Source organism: Phocoena sinus, chromosome 4 (genome assembly GCF_008692025.1).
Source record: "Phocoena sinus isolate mPhoSin1 chromosome 4, mPhoSin1.pri, whole genome shotgun sequence".
In the NCBI taxonomy this organism is placed as follows: Eukaryota; Metazoa; Chordata; class Mammalia; order Artiodactyla; family Phocoenidae; genus Phocoena; species Phocoena sinus.
The window spans coordinates 74,881,657-74,903,613 of NC_045766.1; the positions used below are offsets into that span (position 1 = coordinate 74,881,657).

Genomic DNA, 21,957 nt, shown 5'->3' on the forward strand with positions numbered 1-21,957 from the left:
GGCCATAGGGAGTCCGAGGTTCTGGGAGGCCGTCCTTACACTGGTGTCTATAGACAGGGGAGGTGGTTGGGACTTGTGCCAATAGACAGTTAATAAATATCTACTGAGGGAGAGAAGGTGTTCCGGGCCCTGCCTGTTTTCCTTTAGGCTTTTGGAATGTCAGCTGGCATTCTTGTATATACGGTATAAGAGAGAAGCCATTTTTATCTTTCACCATAAATCCAGCTGCTCTCAGAGGATGGCTCAGCCTGGTTACCTGGAGACCCCAGCACTGTAGCCTCAGGAATCAGCCAGGGCACCAAACAATTTCACCAGCCAGACTGTGTCTCTGACCTGTAGACATTCTATCGATCCCCTAGCATATTTCTTACCCACTCCACGCCCAAATTCCCTAATTCCCAGATCTCAGATCTAACATCCTAACAGGCTGCTCACATCTAGAACTGCCCCAGTTTCTCTATAAAAGAGGCAAATGTCCCTATTTGCTCCCACTGTGAGCAAGGAAATAACAGAACCTTTTCCCCTTCTGCATATGCTAATCTGAACTTCAGTTAACATCCCAGTTTTGTCTCCCTGGAAACAGAGAAAGATAGTATGTGCCAACATGTTACTAAGTCATGCTGCCAGTGGTAAAAACACCCCCGATTGGTAAACTGTATCTGGATTAGAAGGACTGTCAATAAACTATAAATAACTGATGGGGACAGCGTTCCTTGATCCTCCCTGAAGGGGGTGACTCTTGTGACTGGTGTGTCCATTGCAGGAACCCTGGAAGCTGTGCCTACAGAGGATACTGGCTTCTGTGGGGCATGGGTTGTTGAGCCATGGGAGCTTCTGCCACTGCCCACCATGGATCTTGTCTCCTTGCCCCTGAGCTGGATGGTTGCAAGGACTGTCCTGCTGGGAAATCACAGCTTCCATCTTATACTGTCCTGACTGGATCAGCGCCAAGGGTGGCCCATAGCAGTCTTTCAGTCTGAACGCTTGGTAGAACCTAAGAAGACTCCTTGGTAGGTGTGGCATCCATACTGCAGAGTCAAACTCTGTGTATATAGTCTCTCCTTGTCTTCCATTTCTCCATTCTCCTTTCTCATTTTCACCTTCTCTCAATAACAGCAGTGATGATAATGGTGACAACAACAATAATAGCAACGAACATTTGCTGAATGCTCACTCTGCGCCGGGCACTATTCTAAGCATTTAACATATTGAACTCACTTCATCCTCTCAATAACCTCCTAATTATCTCCCCAACGTTAACCCCCAGTAGTATCATCTCCATTTTACAGACTGAGAAACTAAGGCACGGAGAGGCCCAAAGCCACAAAGCTAATAAGCGGCAGAGCTGAGATTCAAACCCAGGAGGCCTAGTTCCAGCGCTGATGCTCTCAACCCTGCGGCTCCACCTTCCAAAATGCTCAGAGCTTCATTCTGTCTACCCTTCCCATCATCAGCAAACTTTCAGAAGTGCATTCTGCCGCCCCTGCTGCTTTTGTTTTCCCTCCATCCACTTCCTCTTTAACTCCTTGTAACACCTTCTACCTTCACTGCTTTCCTAAGTCTGCACCCACAGTGAAAAATAATTGCTTCCTTTCTGAGGTCTTGACCCTTCCCTTGGTCTCTCAGCAGAATCTGATGCATTCCCTTCTGAAACTCAACCGTCTCTGGCCTTCTACACCAGGTCATTTTCAGGGGCAGGCCATCCGGCTGCAGACGTGATCAGCATCCCCCTCCTGCTTTCACAAGTCGCTACTGAACCCTAAATTCTCCCCGGAGAACCAGTGCTTTCACCCACTCACACTCTCTTCCTTGACATACCATGTCTAGTCTCAGCACAACAAAAACAATAGGAATGCTCTAATTTCAAAAGCTCACCAATCCTTCAGTTCCACACTGATTTATTAAACTTGCCTCCCACTTCTCTGGCTGCCCCTTCATGGCTTTCTTTCCTGTCCCTCACACCCTTACTGGGACAGTCTCAACCCTTGGCCCTCAGCCCTCTGCCTTTTATTCGTCAGCTCTGTCCATTTGAAAATCCATCTAGGCTCACAATTTCAACCACACAGATAGTATTTCCTGTTTCATGCGCCAGGCCCTGTGCTAAGTACCTCCACAGACTATCTCGTTCGCCTTTATAATAATGCAGAAAAAGGGTACTGTTAATTCTGCTTTCAACATAGTGAAAACTCAGTACAAAGAGCTGAAGTAAATTGCCCGAGATCATACAGCCTGTAAGTGATGAAGATAATTTAGAATCTAGTGTCCATCTGAACCTAATTTCCTCTGCTCCAGGGTGTTCTCTAACCTTAGCTTCCCCAGTAACTGACAAGAATATGTGCCTGGGGCTTCCCTGGTGGCGCAGTGGTTGGGAGTCTGCCTGCCAATGCAGGGGACGCGGGTTCGTGCCCCGGTCTGGGAAGATCCCACATGCCGGAGTGGCTGGGCCCGTGAGCCATGGCCGCTGAGCCTGCGCATCCGGAGCCTGTGCTCCACAACGGGAGAGGCCTCAACAGTGAGAGGCCACAACAGTGAGAGGCCCGCGTACCGCAAAAAAAAAAAAAGAATATGTGCCTGGCTCTGCACAGTGAGATTTACACATGTTCTCTTAAGCCCCACAGCAGCCCTATGAGATAGTAGATAACATCATCACCACCTTTGTCTAGTTGAAGAAACAGATTCAGAGAGATCAAATAACTTGGCCAAGGTCACACAGTCAGGGTGCACATTAAAGACTCAAATCTAAGTCTATATGACTCCAAAGTCCATGCTTTTTTTTTTTTAAACATCTTTATTGGGGTATAATTGCTTTACAATGGTGTGTTAGTTTCTGCTTTATAACAAAGTGAATCAGTTACACATATACATATGTTCCCATATCTCTTCCCTCTTGCGTCTCCCTCCCTCCCACCCTCCCTATCCCACCCCTCTAGGTGGTCACAAAGCACCGAGCTGATCTCCCTGTGCTATGCGGCTGCTTCCCACTAGCTATCTACCTTACGTTTGGTAGTGTGTATATGTCCATGCCTCACCAAAGTCCATGCTTTTAAACCACTATCAAATTGTCTCCCAAATGCACACCTAACTTGCAGATTATTCCTAGTCACATGGTGCCCATGGATTCAATGTGAATATCCCCTTGCTGTTCCAGTAGCACCTAAAACTATTCTGCCTGTTCTATGAAAACCCATACCTTCTCTTGACACCCCACGTCTTTACCCCGCCCCCCCACCCATTCGTTCTCTTTCCTCAAATTACTCTGAAATATACGTGTCACTTTCCACTGCTACTGATACTCACCACTCAGCCCCTCCTGCCAAGATTACTGCAATTACTCCCTTACTGATCTCACTGAGTCTGTTTTCTTCCTTATACCCAGCAATCTGCCCCCACCAGGTTCACTGCTCTAATACACTGCTTTCACCCTGTCAGTCCAAAAAAAAAAAAAAAACCCCACAAAATTATTGTTGCTATCTATTATCTATATTGCAAAATCCAATCTCCTTACTCTGGCATTCAAGGTACCTCCCCTCCACCTTCAATTGGTCCACATCTGCCTTTCCCCCTATTCTTTTACACCCCTGTCCTACACCAAGCATCCTTTCCTGTCATATTCTATTCACTTCCATGCAAATACACTACACCATGCTCATTGCCACCCCGTGTTTGTGTTGACATCTTTCCTTCCATGAAGTACTCCATATCCAAATTATTTCTACCCTTCAAAACACAACTGAAGTCTCACTTCCTCCAGATGTCTTCTTGGAGCAACTGAGTCCACACTGATTTCTCTTTCCTCCAAACTCACTGCTCAAGTATCTACCACAATAGTTCACAAACCTAGCCTTCATTCAGAACTACCTAAAGCGTTTTCTTAAAAAAATATAGCTTCCTAGGCCCTACCCTTGAGATTCTGATTCAGTAGGAGTCCTGCAGGTAATTCTAATGCACTTTCATTTTTATTTAAACAGTTCATGTGGACTTACAGCCTGTTCTTAATGAGGTAGCTGGTATCGAACTTAACTCTACCACATGTAAACTAGTTAAAAGCATTGGTCAACAACCAACATAGACCAATGATCCTTGAAGGAAGGGAAACATACAATGTAAGCCCCATATCCACCTTGGCTTTCTCCCTGAGGGTATTTTCCAAACTGTGGAGCCCAGAAACAGGAGCTGGGCCGAGAGCAGCAGTCTTAATGGGTATAAAACACCAGGGATTAGACTTCAGGGCTGGTAAGGTGGTTGCAATTACAGTGATAGGAAGTAAGAGAGGGAGCTAAGAAAAGGAGCCCTAAGAATCTTCACCGAAATCTCCTTCAGGTCCTTGGCCAGATCCTAAGCTGTGCATAGGCAAGGTGAGACTCCAGAAGGCCTAGTGGAGAACAGCTGTGGGAGGTGGAGAGCTGAACAGAAACGTCAGAGGCTACACAGTGCTGAGGAAATGTTAGGAGTTCTAAGTCAAACAGTGTAAAGAGACTTTGGTGAACACTCTGGACACTCAGTTGGGACCCCAGAAAGACCAGACTGTAAGAGTAAGACCCATATCCTAAGAATAAGGGCTATACCCTAGGATTAAAGAAAAGATGGAAGTAGATGTGTCATAGCAAAGCCTAAACCAAGGCTCAATAGGACCACGATCTGCAGTTTAAGTGCAGCCCAGAACAAAACTTAACAATATTTAGAGAAGGATAACCTAATCAAGAGTCTGTACAGTACATCATCTATAATAACCAGTAAATTATTCAACATATGAAGCAGAGAAAAGTGACTAAGAATTAAAAAAATTAAACAGTCAATAGAAACAGATCCAGAGATGATCAGGCTATAATTTGCAGGCAAAACTTTCAAAAGAATCATGATTAACATCATAAAGAAAATAGGAGGGGAAAAGGGACAAAATGGATTAAAAGATGAAACACGGCAACAGAGTCCAGTGTTCTGTTTCTTGTAGCCAAAAGAATTCTGATATAAATAGTCACATGCCCATGATGCTCAGTACAATACTTTATTCACTTACTGAATGCCCACTGTATTCCAGACATTGGATTAGAGACTGATGATAAAAGATCAAGGTCAGAGTCTAGTGAGGGAGACAAATGTATTCAACAGTCTGTCAACTTTAAGTGTGACAAGTACTATGAAACGATGTAAAGCAACTATACTCCAATAAAGATGTTAAAAAAAAAAAAGTGTATATGATGGGCTGATAGCAGATAAGGACTTGCTTCAACTTGTTAGAGGTAGAGACGGGGAGAAGCACGATGACTCCCAGAAGGTCACAACAGCTGAATAATACTTGAAAGACAACAGGATTTAGTCAGGTGCAACAGGTGTAGACGGGAAGGGCATCTGAATGAGAGGAAACAGCTTGAAAAACAGCATGGGATGTGAGCAGGTACCAGGAGCTCTAGAGCAGGATGTGAGAGGGAGTGAGAAGGGATGATGAAAGGCAGGGAGGGGCCTAGGTTGAAAGGCAAAGGTTGAAAGGCAGAACTGCGCCTTTATTCAGTGGTAGTGAGGAAACACTGAAGGAAAGCAATAAGGTCAAATTAGCCTTTAACCCTGAACTGGGTGTCTACACTGAGGCCCCCAGATACAGTCATTTATCTCATTGCGAAGAGGAGTCCAAGTCAGCCCTGATCTCACAAAACAAAATCAACTAACGCATTATAGACTTCTTACCAACTGAGGGTTCTTGCCTTCCCACCCCACTCCCTCTGCCCTTCTCTTCCCCCTCTTCTCCTTTTTCTTAAAAACCCTTCAATGTCTGGGTCAAAGAAGATAAATACAAAGGAGGAGATAGAGATAACATATGGAGGTGCCCAGCACAATGCATGACACATGGTGGACGCTGAATACATGCTAGCTCCTTCCCACTTCCCCTGGATTCAGACAGGATAAGCCAGCAGTCACAAAAAGAAGTTGCTTTTGGATTAGAGAAACTCAGGCTGCGACTCTTCACGCTCAAATCACACACTGTCCTTGGAAAATGAGCACACTCCTGTTAGGCCTTAAAAGGCCACTGTCCTCGGGCTTGCCCTCCTCATGCTGAGTGTTGCAATGAAAAGTCTCACCAAGCCTATTCAGACTTTGAATAGTGTTTTTTCTTTTTCTTTGCATTTGATTTCCAGTCTGCTTGCTTGGATGGACTAAATTTCCTGCAGCCCTGGCAACACACACGCTACCCCACTGTGGGGAAGGAATGGTCATCCAGGAGCCAGCGAGTCAAGCAGACGAGAAGCAGAGGAGTCAGCCCAGGCAGCCCGGGGATATTGACTCTGCGTGGCCGAATTCCTTCCATCTGAACCACAGATGATGATAAAATAGTTTCAGGAACAGCATGAGGGAATGTTCACTCACTTCCCAAAATGTAAAATTGAAGAGGTCAAACCTGATTTAATTCAAACTGAGAAAACAGTGCCCACCTTTAACCCAGAGCTACATTTAGGCATAAACTGAGCTCTGGCCCTTGGCAAGTTAATTTAGAGGAGCTAATGCTTGTTCCTGGCCTACAAGATACACTCAATAAATAGTAACTATTATGGTTACTGCAAAAATGGAGTGTCTGTCGGATGTTCTCACCCACGCATCCTAAAATCAGCTGTGGCGATTACTTGCACATCTGGGGAAAAAAATTCCACATGGGCTAAGGAGGAGGTGGCCCTCCCTTCAGGAGTCCCTCTCTGAGAGAAGGGGCAGGTGCTATGCTGGAAGGGGTCTGTGCTCGGTGGGCTTGACCTTGAGCTGAGGAAGAGAGCCAGCACTCCCCTTTTCCCGTCTCCCCTCTTCCTGCAGCAGCTTCAACAATGGGGCTCAGACAGGTGGGGGACCACCAGGGAGCCAGGCTCAGGCACGTCCAGGAGGAGTTGCTCAGTCCTGCTTCCAGCTTCCAGACCACACCTGGTAGAGCATACCCCACAGGAGCTCAGGAAAGACTTAGGAATGAAGAGCCCAATCTTCAAAACCCTCAGTTTCTCTAACAATCTTCTTCGGAGGACTAAGGTAAATGCCTGTGCTTAGATAGAGTCACTGTCCCCAAGAGTAGGGCAGCAACACAATAAACAGAGAACTCTTTTTTTTTTTTTTTTTTTTTTTCAGAGAACTCTTGGTAATGTTTATGGTAACCTTCATCACCACTTCTCTGACTTTTCTGTGCCTCAAGATAAATTAACATTTGAATTTAGTCTTTCATCCTTCTTCCAAAGTGTTGCTGGGCTTTCTTTCCACCTCTGTCCCGGGGCCGTCACCCTAACATGAAGGCCTTGTGGTTCCCTTAGCTCTCCACCTTGATGTCCAGTTGGTCACCTGGTCCCATTTTCTTTCGTTCAGACTATCTTCAGGGTTTGCCCCTCTCCTTTCCATTCCCACTGTCACCTCACCTGCCCACACTTGGATTAGTATAAAAGGACCAGAACTGGTTTCCCTGCCTCCAGATCTCTCCCTCCATTGCAAGATGAAACTTGCTAACACCTCAGTTTTGAAGCAAGAGCACTGGAGTGACATCTCTTGAAACGACTCAACAGTAGGTGGTGCTCTTGTGCCAGCCCAGAGCACTCACAAGACTTCTGTTCCATCAGGCAGCCTAATGAGTACAGACTGTGCCACGGTCCACTCTTTATTTGGCACTGACTATGTGCCTCTGGGGAACACAGTTATCTAAGACGCTGGCCCTGACCTCCAGGAATATGCAATATAATTGGGTTGGAACAGGGCCAGTTTGAGGGGGATGGATAAAGACTGTGCATGGACAGAAGCCTGTAGGACAGAAAGACCACCTCCAGCAGGGAAGAGTGGGGAGAGTAGCTGGACCTTCAGCTAGGGTAGGCTTTCTTTCTTTCTTTTTCTATTTATTTATTTATTTATTTATACTGTAGATTCTCATTAGTTATCTATTTTATACATAGTATCAATAGTATATATATGTCAATCCCAATCTCCCAATTCATCCTGCGCCCCCCCCCCTCTGGTATCCATACATATGTTCTCTATGTCTGTGTCTATTTCTGCTTTGTAAATAAGATAGTCTACACCAATTTTTTCAGATTCCACATATATGTGTTAACATACAATATTTGTTTTTCCCTTTCCTTCTTTCCTTCCTTCCTTCCTTCTTTCTTTCTGGCTGCATTGGGTCTTTGTTGCTGAGCACAGGCTTTCTCTAGCTGCGGCGAGCAGGGTCTACTCTTCCTTGTGGTGCGCGGGCTTCTCATTGCGGTGGTTTCTGTTGTTGCAGAGCATGGGCTCTAGGTGTGCAGGCTTCAGTAGTTGCAGCATGCAGGCTCAGTAGTTGTGGCGCATGGACTTAGTTGCTCCGCAGCATGTGGGATCTTCCCAGACCAGGGATCGAACCTGTGTCCCCTGCATTGGCAGGTGGATTCTTAACCACTGCGCCACCAGGGAAGTCCCTGTTTTTCTCTTTCTAACTTACTTCATTCTGTATGATGGTCTCTAGGTCAATCTAGGGTAGGGTTTCAGTAGGCAGATGGGAGGGAAGTCGGTGTAAACATAGGTGCGAGAAGGTGGGCCTGTGCAAAGCACACAAAAGGATGTCCTGGGGTGGGGGCTGAATGCCCAAGTCCAGTCTCACTCTCCATTCTAGGTCCTTCTGGTTTGCACCTCCTTGGACACCTCGTGACAAGGGGTGCCCCAGGGAAATATTTAGGATAAGACAAGTGCCACTCTGAGGTGGGATCAGTCAGTCCACCTGTTCTGTGTGGAGGAAACCAACATCCTTTTTTCTTTATATCAAGAAAGGGCAAGAATCCAGCTTTCCTCTGGTCCCTGGTTACTCAGGGAGAGGTGTGACTAGATTTCTGACCCCTTCCTGTGACTCCAGGTAATCGACATGGCATGGACATCACCCTCCTACACTCCTCCCCATGCAGCCTGAGCTCCAGCCACACTAGCCAGTAGATGTTTCCAGAACCCATCCTATACCCCTGAGGCTGCCATGCCTTTGTTCATCTTCTTCCCTGCACCCCAACCTGGCCTGAAGTTTTCCCCTTCTGTGGTTCCTACAGCAGTGATAGGTTCTTTGGCCAACTTTCCCCATGTAGCAGCTGTCTGTCAGTGCCCGCCCCTCCACTGCTCCAGTGTGGTAAGGCCCGACTCCAGCTCATCTTCCAACTGCCCGTTCCCAGCACAGTATCCGGCACTTATTTAACTGGCTTGTCTTCAGCAACAGTGTTCTAAGATCTTGCCAACCTGAGCACACGCTTCTAATTTCCTTTTCCTTCTACTAGTTTCTCCAGGCACCAGGGCCTCTCACCTCCCTGCTCTGCTGCCACATACTGCCCACTGTCTGCTCCAGTACCCTGGCTGTGGACGACCCTGTACTCTCCGCCCTTCCTCCCAGGCCCTGCAACAAAAGCCTCCCCACGCCTCTCTTCCACTCCGGATCCCATCTATCTACATGGCCCAGCTCAAGCTGGTCTCTACAAACCTACCATCTGCTGAGCACCTACCGGGCTCCCGGCATACTAGATGCTTTGTATACATTTTCTATAATCCATATGACAATCCTAAGGCATGTATTAAAATCTACATTTTACAGCTAAAGAAACTGCTCAGAGAGGGTGAACTGGCCACAGATACTTAATCAGCTAGCGAGTGCCTAAGATGGGATTCAAACCCAAGTCTCCGTGATTGTAAAGGCAGTGCTCTTTCTAGAAGCCTTGGCTGGGTCTTCTGGCCTGTGCTCTCTGTCCTCAGTGGGAAGCCTGAGCCACACAGGGAACCAGCCAAGGAAGGAAGCAGGACCAGAAAAGGGAAGCAAAGCAAGCAGTTCCGACAGAATGGATGCACCCTAGAAGGCTGGGGTAACACAGGCTGGAGGAGCTCAAGGGCGCGGAGAAGAGGGTCACAGATGGGAGAGGAAGCAGAAGAGGTGCAGCAGGGAGGACAGAAGGTGAAGAGAAGGAGGGAAAGGGGGTTCTTCAAAGTAAAATGCCTGGGAAGAAATCTTGAAAAATTTCCCTACCCAAAACAGAGATGCATTTTGTTTTTCACTTTATAAACTGTACCTGAATGTCTTTCATTCTTCAAAAAGGGTGCTTAAGACATTTCTTCCACTTCCCCTACTGGGGCAGAGCTGACATGTTTTGTTTTTTCTTGGACCACCTCCCCACTCTCTGCCCCCCACACACTAGACTCCCAACCCTAATCCCTACCCAGCAAGCAAGAAAGACCTTGATATCCAACCAGGTTCTAACCACTGGAGTGGTTACTATTTCTTAGCCATCTTTTTCTTACGAAGATCGGGAATCACATCAATGCTGAACCTGATTTTCCTTACACTTGCCCACATTATTCCCCCATCCAATGTTTGGGTTGGGTACAGGTCAGCACCTAGCAGAGGACCTGACATAGAGCAGATGCTCAATGTCTGTGGACAAAGGAATGAATCAATGAATGTTTCTCTGTCACTTCTCCCTGTGCCTCATACAACTTCTCTGATCAGGATCCTTCTTTCCTAGCTCACTTAAATTGCTGCAGACAGAATCAGGGTGACAACCTGGATTCTGGAAAGTACTGTAAACATAGTGTCCATGTTCTCGGTTCCAAAGGGTCACTATGGGGTGCATAGTGCTATGGGGTCCACACATAAGTAGAAGCCACCTAATGACAATTCAGGCCCCTTCCAGCCCTCATAAGGGACATGGGAGGGAGCCAAGGCTGCCATGCCCAGCGTTCCTGCCACTCCTTGCCTCCGCTCTGCTCTCCACACCCACTTCTCATGCAGGCCTGGCGACTGCAGCAGACACGGGGGCTCAACACGCAGCAGAGGGACGGAAGGAGAGGGAGAAAGGATGGAAGGAGGAGAAAAACAGCTTCGGGAAAAAACACGCACACATGCAGCTTGCAGAACATTGTGACTTGGATTATTTCTGGAATCTAATGTTTCTAATGTTCAAGGGGAGGAAATGAGAAAAAGCAAGTAGAGATTCCCAGGACCGGCAGGCTGGAAATAATACAGGACACTGTGTCCTCTGTTGGGCGGGACACAGACACACTTCCTCACCCTGAGCCCAGTCAGCAGGGGGGTGGCGGGCAGTGGTTCAGGCCTCAGTAGGAGGAGGGACGCAGGAGCAAGGGGTACCGGGAGCCCTTCTCCAAAAAAAGCAGGAAATTACAAACCACTCAGTAGACCTTGCCCCGAAGGTCGTAGTTTTTGGAAGCCTCCCTCCCTACACCGAGGGCTCAGGCAAATGAATCACAGAGACTTGTCAGCACGCCCCCGAGAGCCCCAAACAGTATTTGCCCTCTTACCACAGCATCAGTAAGGACACAGGTCAGGTGACCACTAGCCTCCAGTCCACCCAGCCCCTCTAGCCGCCGCCTCCCAGGTCGCTGGCATACGTACCCTTTCTCCTGCAGGGCCGGGGTAAAGTAAGGCTGTGTGCGTGCGTGCGTGCGTGCGTGTGTGTGTGTGTTGGGGGAGGGGAAGGAGCCCCAGCCTCAGAGCAGAGGGCCCACCTTCCTACTGCCTACCTGGCTCTATCCCAGGCACACCTCCCAACCTCACCAAGTCTCAGCTTTCCCATGTAAAATGATGCTCACATTCACGCCCTGCACAAAGTAGACGGGAGACCAAATGAGGAACCACTGACTGGGTGACTCTGGGTGGGTCTCTGCTCTGGGTCAAAGTTTTCTATGTAAAAGGAAGGGCTAGACCAGAAAATCTCTAAGGTCAGGGGTGTGAGAGCACTTTAAAAACTGACATTCCAAAAAATATTTCGTATTATAATGACTACAATGGCACTTCAGTTTGACAAATGACACTGCTGGCTCGAGGGGCATGCGGGTTGGAGAGGGGGCGAAGAGAAGAGGCAGTGGGCCAAGTGTGGGGCAGGGAGGAGGGCAGTGCACTCCCTTCACACGGCCCCGCTGGTTCTTGTCACCCCAGGCAGAAGGAGACTTAGGATCCTGCTTTGGGCCCTGGGGAGTGATCAGAGCTGTTTCTACCTCAGAGGGAAAGGGCAGGAAACAGCAGTGGATACTCTGCCCGGTGACAGGGCATCCTGGCGATGTCCTAAACTGCTCATACGGTTAACAGGACACACACAGCAAACACAATAAGCACATAACAGTGCAGGGCCCTGCTGCCTACCATGATGCTCTTCACCTCGTGGGCCCCATATTCATATTTTCTCAGGGTGACTAACATGAAAGGAACATTATTTTGCTCGCACAAACCTCCAAGGATATCAAAATGCACAGACATATTTCTTGGATGGACTGTAGGAGTGCTTCTGGCCTCACGCTTGTAAGAGAATAAGACAAATATGTTCCTTGCTATAATGCACAGCAGGAGGTGACAAGTGTCTCAGATGTAGCAGGTGATCACATCCCCCTGGGGAGAACTGCTTTCCTCTGTGGCTGCTTCAAGGACAGACACCGTTTTTCCAGAGAACTTTCCATGTGGCGGCTCTCCCAACTCTGACCCATCAGATATGATCCCAGCTTGACCTGCGTGCTCCTGTCTTTTGCCTCACCCAGGGGCACCACACAATCTAGTGATCTTGGGAGACCCCATGAACCTACATCATAATTGCCAACTTCTGTCAAAACTCGATTCTTAACTTTATTCCATTAGGGATCACTGAAAATTATTTGGAGCAAGTTCATTTGGAAGGTAGCATGGATCACGCTCTGCGAGGTCTCAGCGGGGGGTGCCAGATGACTGAGGAGTAAATCAGGACTGAAACAGCACAGGGAGAAGGAGGGGAAGCCAAGGTCTAGGGAGCAGCGATGCTGGGCCAGGCAGGGGGCCAGCACCTCGACCCACATCATCCCATCTAATTCTCCTAACAACCCTGGGCAGCAGCTTGCGCTTTTTTTTTTTTAAGCAGGAAAAGAACTCAACAGATTACGGTTCTATTTGCTGAGAAAAGTTTCTTATTTTCCATCATCCCCCAAGGCGACAACCCTGAAGAGAAAAGAGCCAACTGTAGATACAGAGGGGAGAATGAATAGCAAAAAAGGTGAAAATTCCTCTAGAATTGTTCAGCTGTAAAGGGGCTGAGACACCATGTAGTGTGGCAAGTCTCCAAGGAGAGGGAGAGGCAGGCACATTTGGCTTGGGGGGATGGGGGTCTTTACCGAACTCCTCTGGGGATTCTGATACACCCCCTGACAAGCCTATTCTCGACCACCACCAAGCCCTCACCACCACGACCACACGCACACGCTCCCACCCCACCTCCCCCACTGAGACACATTGTCACAGACAGAGAGGACTGACACGAGAACAGTGCCCTGTGCAATCAGGAAAAAGTCGAAAGACACCGAGCTAGCCCAAACTCTTCCTCTTTGTTTTGTTGGGAACATAACTGGGGGTCAGAGGTTGAAGATGTGCCTGCAGTCTCCCGAGTGGTAAGTGGCACCCCAGGACACATCCGAACCCCCATTCACACAGCTCCATTCCAGCACGGACACGGCACCTGTGGGTGTGAACAGACTTTCACCATGCAAGGATGAATATGCAGGAAGACATTTAAAATTAGGTTTTCCACAAACGTATGGACACTAAGGGGGGAAAGAGGGGGACGGGGGGCAGGGGTGGTAGTGGTGGTGGGATGAACTGGGAGATTGGGATAGACAGATATGCACTAATATGTATAAAACGGATAACTAATAAGAACCTGTGGTATAAAAATATAATAAAACAAAATAAAAAAAATAAAATTAGGTTCTCCAAAGGGAGCTTTCCCACAGGTGGCGTGGTGAGGGCAGCCATCAAGGCCAGGGCCCTCTAAGCAAATGAGAGGTTCTCATCTGGGCAGGTACCTTGGTCACGGAGGAGGTGGGCACCTAGATATCCTCCCAAGTGTGGTGCTAAAGATCTTGCCTTGGATGTGTCCCACATGAAACAAGCACAACACGCTGTACGAACTGATAATAAGCATAATTCCAATACTGGAAACCCACCGGACAGCTGTGCTCATTCTTTCACAGGGGCTTCTCTTACAGGAAGTGGGACTATACTCTCTCTTTCCAGAAGGGCTTTGGGCAAGATTAGAGGGACTCCCAGGTAAACACCAGTACAGCCTCCTTTATTCGGAAGCGAAGTAGACAAATGTTCCTCCATCAGTTAAGTCTAGTTATGCCCCAGAGCCCTTCTAAGCACTTCTCCTTCCCTACAAAGACTGGAAGATTGTGGGCCTTCCCCCAATTAGAAGGCGGATGGTGCAGCAGCTTTGGTACTTTCTGATACTTATGACTGGCATTGGCACATAGATGGGCAGTAGGAGGTCACAACGGCCGGCATCAGGATGACAAGGCTGGGTTTCCTACAGTGCATGGGAGGTAAACTTTTACATCTCAAGGTCTCTTCCAGTTCTACCATCCTAAGATGTGCCCCAGGCACCCAGGAAGGGGGAGGAAGCTAGGGAAGACCCTCCACTGAGCAGCACCCATCCTTCCCTTTCCCAAGGGGACATCTACAACGAGTCTACTTAATGATGCTTAATACCACAAACTGCCCCCTAATGGGAAAGAGGCCTCCCTTCTCTCCTGTAATGGGATGTGACTGCAGGGCAGACACTTTCATCACACAGGGTGCACTGCAGCATTGGGGGCAACTGGCTGTGAAACGGAGCTGCAAAGAGAGCCATAATCTGCGTCTGACTAATGAGGAGGGACTGGCCTGTGTTCTGTGAACACAGTGGAGGACAGGCCCATTAGTTACAGACCAGAGGGCACAGGGCCCAGGGCCCAGGGAGCGGTGCACATCTTCCAACAAAGTGCATTGTGCGTTACTTGAATCACCTCTGAATTACCCAACCCTCCCACAAATCGCTCATTAAGGCTTTCCTGTCATTCCTGAGCTGCAATATTCCCCTTCTCTGAAAACTCCCTAAGCACAGAGGCTGTGCCTAGGACAGTGAGGTGCACACAGCAGACATAAGTAATAATAAATAGGACTTGATGACAACTTGCTGCTCCAAGACAGAAACTCTGGCTCACTCATCTTTATCCAAGTGCCTTGTTTTGGGCTCATGACAGCTGCTCAGCAGAAGTTTATTAAATGAATGGGTGTTCTGCTTTATGAATTATCTGCAAAACAGCATCCCTCCTCCCTAAATGTTTAATTGGGAGAGAGAAAGGCTCCTTCCCCGCCACCCCCAAGATGAGGGATGCATGCATAGGGTCATTGTGGAGGTCAGGGGAAGGTGGGGAGGGGTTGTTTCACTTCCCAAGGCCAGCTGGTAAATGGGGAGCACTGACCATTATTTAAGGCCTGGGAAAGAAGCTGTCACCCACAGGGCCAGAAGGGAGACGCTGTGCCCACCCCTTTACAAAAATAGAAGCTGGGTGATCATCAGACTCCTCCAATTGCCAAGAGCTTCCCAGATCTGGAATTAAAGGCCTCCGACAAGCCTCCCACCAGAGAGGAGGCTAAGACGTGGCTCATGCAGGAACTATTTCCTCAGGCCCTTGTTTAGATGAGGATATGCACACACAACTCTTACCCAAGCCACCACCCTCCTCACCCCCTTTCCAAAACACCAAATAAGTCAAGGGCTGAGGCACTTAGCTCTGCACAGATATTTTAAATTAATCTTGAAGCAATTTAAAAGGACTGTTTTCCTCCCCTGCCCCTCACCCAGCACATTTCTGTGGCAGCCGGGTCAAGCCTGAGCAGCATTTTCGCCACTGACTCAATACCGAAATATTCCTGGGCTGCCCTCTTCCCAACGGCCTTTTACTCCCTCTGTTTTGTTTTAGATATTCTCTCCCCCACCCCTCCCCCTCTACACACGCGCACACACACACACGTGCACAAACACGCATGCACATACACATCTTTTTAAGGTATGAGCACAGATCCTAACTTACAGTCCATGCGCAGAATTCAAGGATCATGGATTTGAACAGGGAAAAAATACGCCTTTATTTTTACTCACCTCTAACTAAAATAGAGCATCCTCTTCAATTATGAACAGAGGCAACATACTTCATTAATGTTACCAATACTTGGGCCTCTGACATCAATAGAAACACACACATTCTCGTATCATATCAGGGCTGTTTGTCCTGAAATGTCAGTTACGGTCATCACTACTTCAAAATTATGGTAGTTATAAGACTTCAAGTCCATCTTGTTGTTTAACATGTTCCTAAAGAAGTACATATGTTGCTATACTTAAAAATTTTAATAACTGTACTTCAAAAATTATTTTCCAAGCCTGTATGTTATTTTGTACATTTACAAATATTATTCTGAGAAGGGGTCCATAGGCTTCACCAGACCAAAGGGGTCCAGAGCACAGAAAGGTTAAGGGCCCCTGCTGTTGTATGAGCGTTAGAAGATGGGATCTGAGATTTTCCCTAGAGTCATCATGGGCCAGGGGACTCAGGGGCTAACCAGCAGCATTCAGTGGTAGCGTGAGGCAGACCCTAGGAGTGGTGGCATAGTGGGGTTATTGGATAAGAGCTTGGGTGGGCTTTGGAGACAGACAAAATACTGGCTCTGTCCAACTGGCAGTGTGATCTTGGGCAAGTCGTTTCATCTCTCTGAGTTTCCATTTCCTCCACTATGAATTAGGAATAATAATATACCATACAATTCTCACAAGCATGAATTGAGAGGATATATGTGTGGCAACAACTACTGCTTGGCTGGCTGGCACTTGGCTGACTCTAGGTCAGCCTTCCCTACCTTGGGGCTTCTGGGGCTAAGGTATGTTATGTTGTTTTGTTTTGTTTTGTTTTGGAGATGGGCACTGTCTGTGCCCTACGTTGGCTTCCCATTTCCTGAACTTGAAGGATGCAGTGAAGCGCCTCAAACTCAGACACATCTAGGCAGACCTAAGTCCCCTACCTCCTCTTCTGTCCCGGCTCACTGAAACAGGCACTCAGGCCAGGATGCAAAGCAGATCTCCTGCCGCAGAGCAGAAGAGACTTCAAGTGAAAAAGAAATGTTCCAAACCCTTCCAACATTGGTCACAAGAGCCAAAGTACCTGCCTCTGGGTCTGCAGAGCAGCTGGCTCCTGACCTGGTGTCTCTCCTAACTTGGATATGAGATGGGGATTCTGTAGTCCAAGTGCCCGCAACCCCCAACCCAGGCCAGGCCAGGGTCAGACCCAGGCTGCCCGGCCACTGGGCAAACAGCCCTCTTGCAGGCCAGAGGAAACCTTGCAGCTCCTAAAGTTGTGCAAAAACTCCTTTACGTGCATGTCTCTTCCAAACTCTGGCTTAAATGATGTTCAAAAGTTCTGTTGTAGAAAGGGGCCATACACTCTTTTAAAATTATACCTATTGATTCTCATGTGATTATAAATGATAAAAGATTGGAAAGCACAGAAAATTTATGCAGAGAGATTAAAATCAAGCATAAGCCTTGCCCCTAGAAATCAAAACTATTAATATTGTGGTGAATTTTCTTCCAGCTATACTTATGCTAGCACACTTACATAAACTGGGATCATAATTATATCATTTTATATCCCGATTTCATCACTTAAACTACCTAGAGACATTTTCAATAGGGGCTCTTAAAAGACACAAAACCATTATTTCAGACGCTGTCTGTAAAACTCACGGGTTACTGAGAGTCATGGTATTCCTACGAGTGGTATTGTGCATTTAAATGTGTTATTCTCAGAAAACGGGTAGGAGAGCCCCTCTCACTCTTCTTAAAGTGCATGTAACAGTAAACTCTCTTCTTTAGCTTGGAGAGCGTCTAGAGAAGACACGTTTGCATTCTCAGCAAAGAGGCACCGTATGGTATTTTCCTTTTTCACTTTCTCATATCTCCCTGATAAGGGGAAAGCTTTGAAAATTCCCTGCTGGAAAAATATCTTGCTTGACAAAGTGTGCAGCAGCTGAGGGAAAACCTCCAGAAAGAAGTGGTATGGCAGGAAGAGAGCCCTGGACTTCAAATGGAAGACAGCTGGATTCCTGTGTCAAGTCTGCCATTGTGGCCCTGAGATCAAATAACACCCACCACCAGCCACCTCAAAGGACCAAAGGGCTGCGCAGACTAAATAAGACTGTATGCGAAAGTGCTTTGTCAATAGTCAAATACACTGCAGGGCAGTAACCGCTAAGTCATGTTTTTGTGGCTGGTAACAGCATTGTCACTCCTGTTGCTCAGCCGGCTTGAACTACGCACGGCACGCCCTGAGAGGGGCGGCGTCCAGCAGTGCAAAAGCGTGGACTCTGCAGCCATGCTGCACCTCCTAGTTTGGCCGAGTTATTTCGCCTCTCAGTTTCTTCATCTGTAAAATGGGATGATGATAATACACCTACTTCATAGGACTCTTGCCAGATTAAAATAAGTTAATTTACACAAGGTGCACAGAACAATACCTGGCACATAAACACTCCACAAGAGGAGCTTTAAAATGTTGGACTAGCAGTCTCCGTCATTCGCCCTAGAAAGCTACGTATGCCCCCCACCCCAGCCCTGCTCAGGTTTGGCCGGCACCCTCCTACCTTTTCAGCATCCTGCTCGAAGAGCCGCAGCTGGAAGCACTGGTCCAGTTTGAGCTTGCGCACGTGCCACATCTGGTGCAGGTGCTGCCGGGTGGAGTGCAGCTTGTCCAGGAGGCTGGTGATCTTGGGCACCAGGCTCTGGAAGTCGGCGCTGCCCGGGATGCAGTTGCGCCCTGAGAAGCCGTCGCTGCAGCGGATGCACTGCAGCAGCCGCTGCCCCTCCCGGTCCAGCTCCTCCACAGGGGCCTTGAGCACTTTCTTCTTGAGCTGTGTGTGCTCGTCAATGAGCCGCCGCGAGCCCTCCACGTCCACGGGGAACTCCTTGCGGGCCAGCATCTCCTGCAGGTCCTCAAGGCGTGACAGCAGATGCACGGCACTGTTGAAGAACTCCTCCAGGGAGAGCCGCAGCTCGATCCACTCCTCGTGGTTATAGTCCAGGGAACCGTCAAACTCCTCTGTCAGCTGGGAGGGGTCCACCAGCTTCGTGAGGCCCTCCACGGACACCATGCTCGTCTGGGATGGGCAGACACAGAGAGGGAGACTCAGTGATGCTGGGGCAAGTCAGGGGAAGACCCCAGGGCAGCCGTAGGCAGAAGAGAGAAAGTCAAGGGGAGAGGCCGAGATAAGTCCATATAATAATGACCACAGCCTGCCTGGGAAAGGGCAAATGGGAGAGCAGGCAGCCCCCTGGTCAGCTAAGATAGGCAGTTTCAAAAGACCGGCTTACTGGTTCAAAGAGCCTCTCCGCCTGCTCACCATTTGCCATCGAAGGGAAGACTGCCTTTATGTTCTACTGCCCTCATCTTCCTCCTTCCCATCCCCGAGTCTGCCACAACACGGCTCAGCATGCTAGAATCAGAAGCTGGAAGAACAGACTGAATCGAATTTTAGGGGGTCTAGTTCTCAATAGCTTTAAAACCTTGGATATCCTCATGGTTGGATTAAGCAGTGTGGGTCAGTCTTGGGCTGCGAGGGTCTCAGAGGCGATCTTCCTGCCTCTTCCCACAAGCAGATGCCCTTCTCTGATGCAGTGAACAAACAGGGCTCGGGGGACAGGGAGCCTGGGCCCTTGGCTTTCTCTGAGCCCCACAGACTCTTGGAGAGCAGAGTGGAGAATGTTTGTCTCCAGGACACAGAGCAGCAAATGACGGCACAGGCAACCACCCCGACGTACCAAGAAAGATTGTTTCTTTCCTACAGGATTTCTTGATTCTCTCTGCTGGAGAAGGAGAGGCTACTAGAGAAATATCTGGATTCAGGGTCCAGCCCTACACTTACTAATTGTGTGAACTGGGCAAACTAAGTTCGCAGAGCCGTTGTTTCGTCCTCTGTATAATGGAGATAATAATGCTTTTCTCCTAGGGCTGTGCTGGAATTAAACCTGACGGTGTGTAAAGCGCCGAGGGCACCAGCGTGGAGCTCGTGCTCAGTCCCTGTGAGTGCTCGTCAGGATGATCTGAAGGCTGCATCCTTACCAGAACCCTTAAAAGCAGTTCGTCTCCCTCTGTCTTGCTGCTCTCTGGGCATCGCCTCCTCTTCTCCCTTTTCCTTCTATCTCCTTCCAGAGGCACAGAAAGGAGCTGCCTGTGTCTGAAACAGGGGTTCTCAAACTCATCAGAGTCCCTTGGGGAGTTAAAAAAAACACTGATGCTCAAGCCCCACCCCTAGAAACTCTGATTTAGTTAGCCTGGACTGGAGCTTGGGCATGGGTAGTTTTAAAAGCTCCTATTGTGCAACCAGTGGCACAAACCTCTGCTGATCTAGATCCCTGCAACTCAAAATGCAGCCCTCAAACCAGCAACATTGGCACCACCTGGGAGCTTGTTAGAAATGCAGGATCTCAGGCCCCACCTAGACCTTGTGGGTCAGGATCTGTATTTCACAAGATCCCCAGGAGAATCTGTGCATTAAACCCTGAAAAGCCCTGTGTTACAGCCCTTTCCCCTTTGAATTTGGCTCAAAGTTTACCACTTCCAGGAAGTCTCCCGTGATTATTCACTAACTATTCATTAAGTATCTGCCATTGAACAAGCCTGGACTCATCTCTGTAGCACCCACCATCTCGGTCTGCACTAAGTACTGCATCTGCTCTTTATAAAACACTACGTCATAAATATTCTTCCGCGTGGGAAGCCCCCACCTCTGTCTCCTGCTCTTCTTGTTTAGGAGGCAAAGACAAGCGTGCTCAATTTGGGTTGAAGGAGGTGCAGGGAGATGGGAAATACTGGGCAGCTAGGCTGAAGCAAAAGTTTCAAGACTTGGAAAGATTGTTTCCAGTCGCTTCAGCTAATAAATTTATAGGCCTGTTGTCACCGCTTCTGTACAAACAAACCAAAAATACACAAAGCATTTATTTCCCTACAGGACTCCTAGCATTGGGAAGGGGTTCTGGGGGAGCATGAGAGTTAACTGTTCTTACACCAAGTCAAATTTCTCGTGTTATTTACACAGAGAACTGCCTCTCAGGTGGTCAGGTTGCTGTGCTCAAACCACAACCTGTTGGGGCCACCACCCCACACAAAGGTGCTCCCGGCCCCTGGGGACAAACATCTGGAATGAGAAGTTGCTGCTAGATTAAGAGCAGGTCTGCCTTCCCAACACACACGTACACAGGGTTCGTCCTCTTGCAGATGGGGGCCAGAGTTCCGAGAAAGGAGAACAGCTTGGATTTGGCTGGAACAAAGGTTCCTAAATCATTGATTTAATGTGTTGTCATTAAAAATTCTCAGGGGACACATATGGCCTCTAGAAAAATCAAGTTAAAAAACATGTTTTCGCTGAGTATAAAAGTAACACAAAATTGTCAAAAGAAAGTAGAAAAACATAATCCAGCCACCTCAAATAAAGCACTGTTAACCATTTTCATGTATCTCTCAGTCTTCCTCTCCATATACTATATTCTTAAAAACCAACTTCAGATTATATTGCCCATACTGTTTTATAAAGTCTTTTTCTTTCCTAAATTAAAAAAAAATTATTTATTTTATTTATTTATTTTTGGCTGTGTTGGGTCTTCGTTGCTGTGTGTGGGCTTTCTCTAGTTGCGGCGAGCGGGGGCTGCTCTTCGTTGAGGTGTACAGCATTCTCACTGCAGTGGCTTCTCTTGTTGTGCAGCACGGGCTCTAGGCTCACGGGCTTCAGTAGTTGTGGCACGCGGGCTCAGTAGTTGTGGCACACGGGCTTAGCTGCTCCGTGGCATGTGGGATCTTCCCAGACCAGGGCTCGAACCCGTGTCCCCTGCATTGGCAGGTGGATTCTTAACCACTGCGCCACCAGGGAAGCCCTATAACTTGTCTTTTTAAAAACAATATATCATGCGCATTTTTCAATGACACTATTGTTCTAAATATGATTTTTAATGGCTTCATAGTATTTGTGTATTAATGCTGCCAAAATTAATGGATATTTAGGATATGAACTATACATATGTGCATGTATAGATATGCATATATATATTTGTGTATACATGTTTATATTATTGCAAAAAACACTGTGATGAATACCCTTGTAGACAT

The 21,957-nt window shown here is 47.9% G+C and overlaps 1 protein-coding gene across 10 annotated transcripts in view; it reads right to left on the reverse strand.

Annotated features, from left to right (window-relative positions):
* The window catches only part of LOC116752734 (kalirin), a 531,375-nt gene that overhangs the window by 291,776 nt on the left and 217,642 nt on the right, over positions 1–21,957 (reverse strand). For all 10 annotated transcript variants that reach the window (XM_032629477.1, XM_032629484.1, XM_032629482.1 and 7 more), the window contains exon 5: positions 18,443–18,955. In XM_032629477.1, coding sequence (XP_032485368.1) covers positions 18,443–18,955 — 513 coding nt within the window. The remainder of the gene's footprint in view (positions 1–18,442; positions 18,956–21,957) is intronic.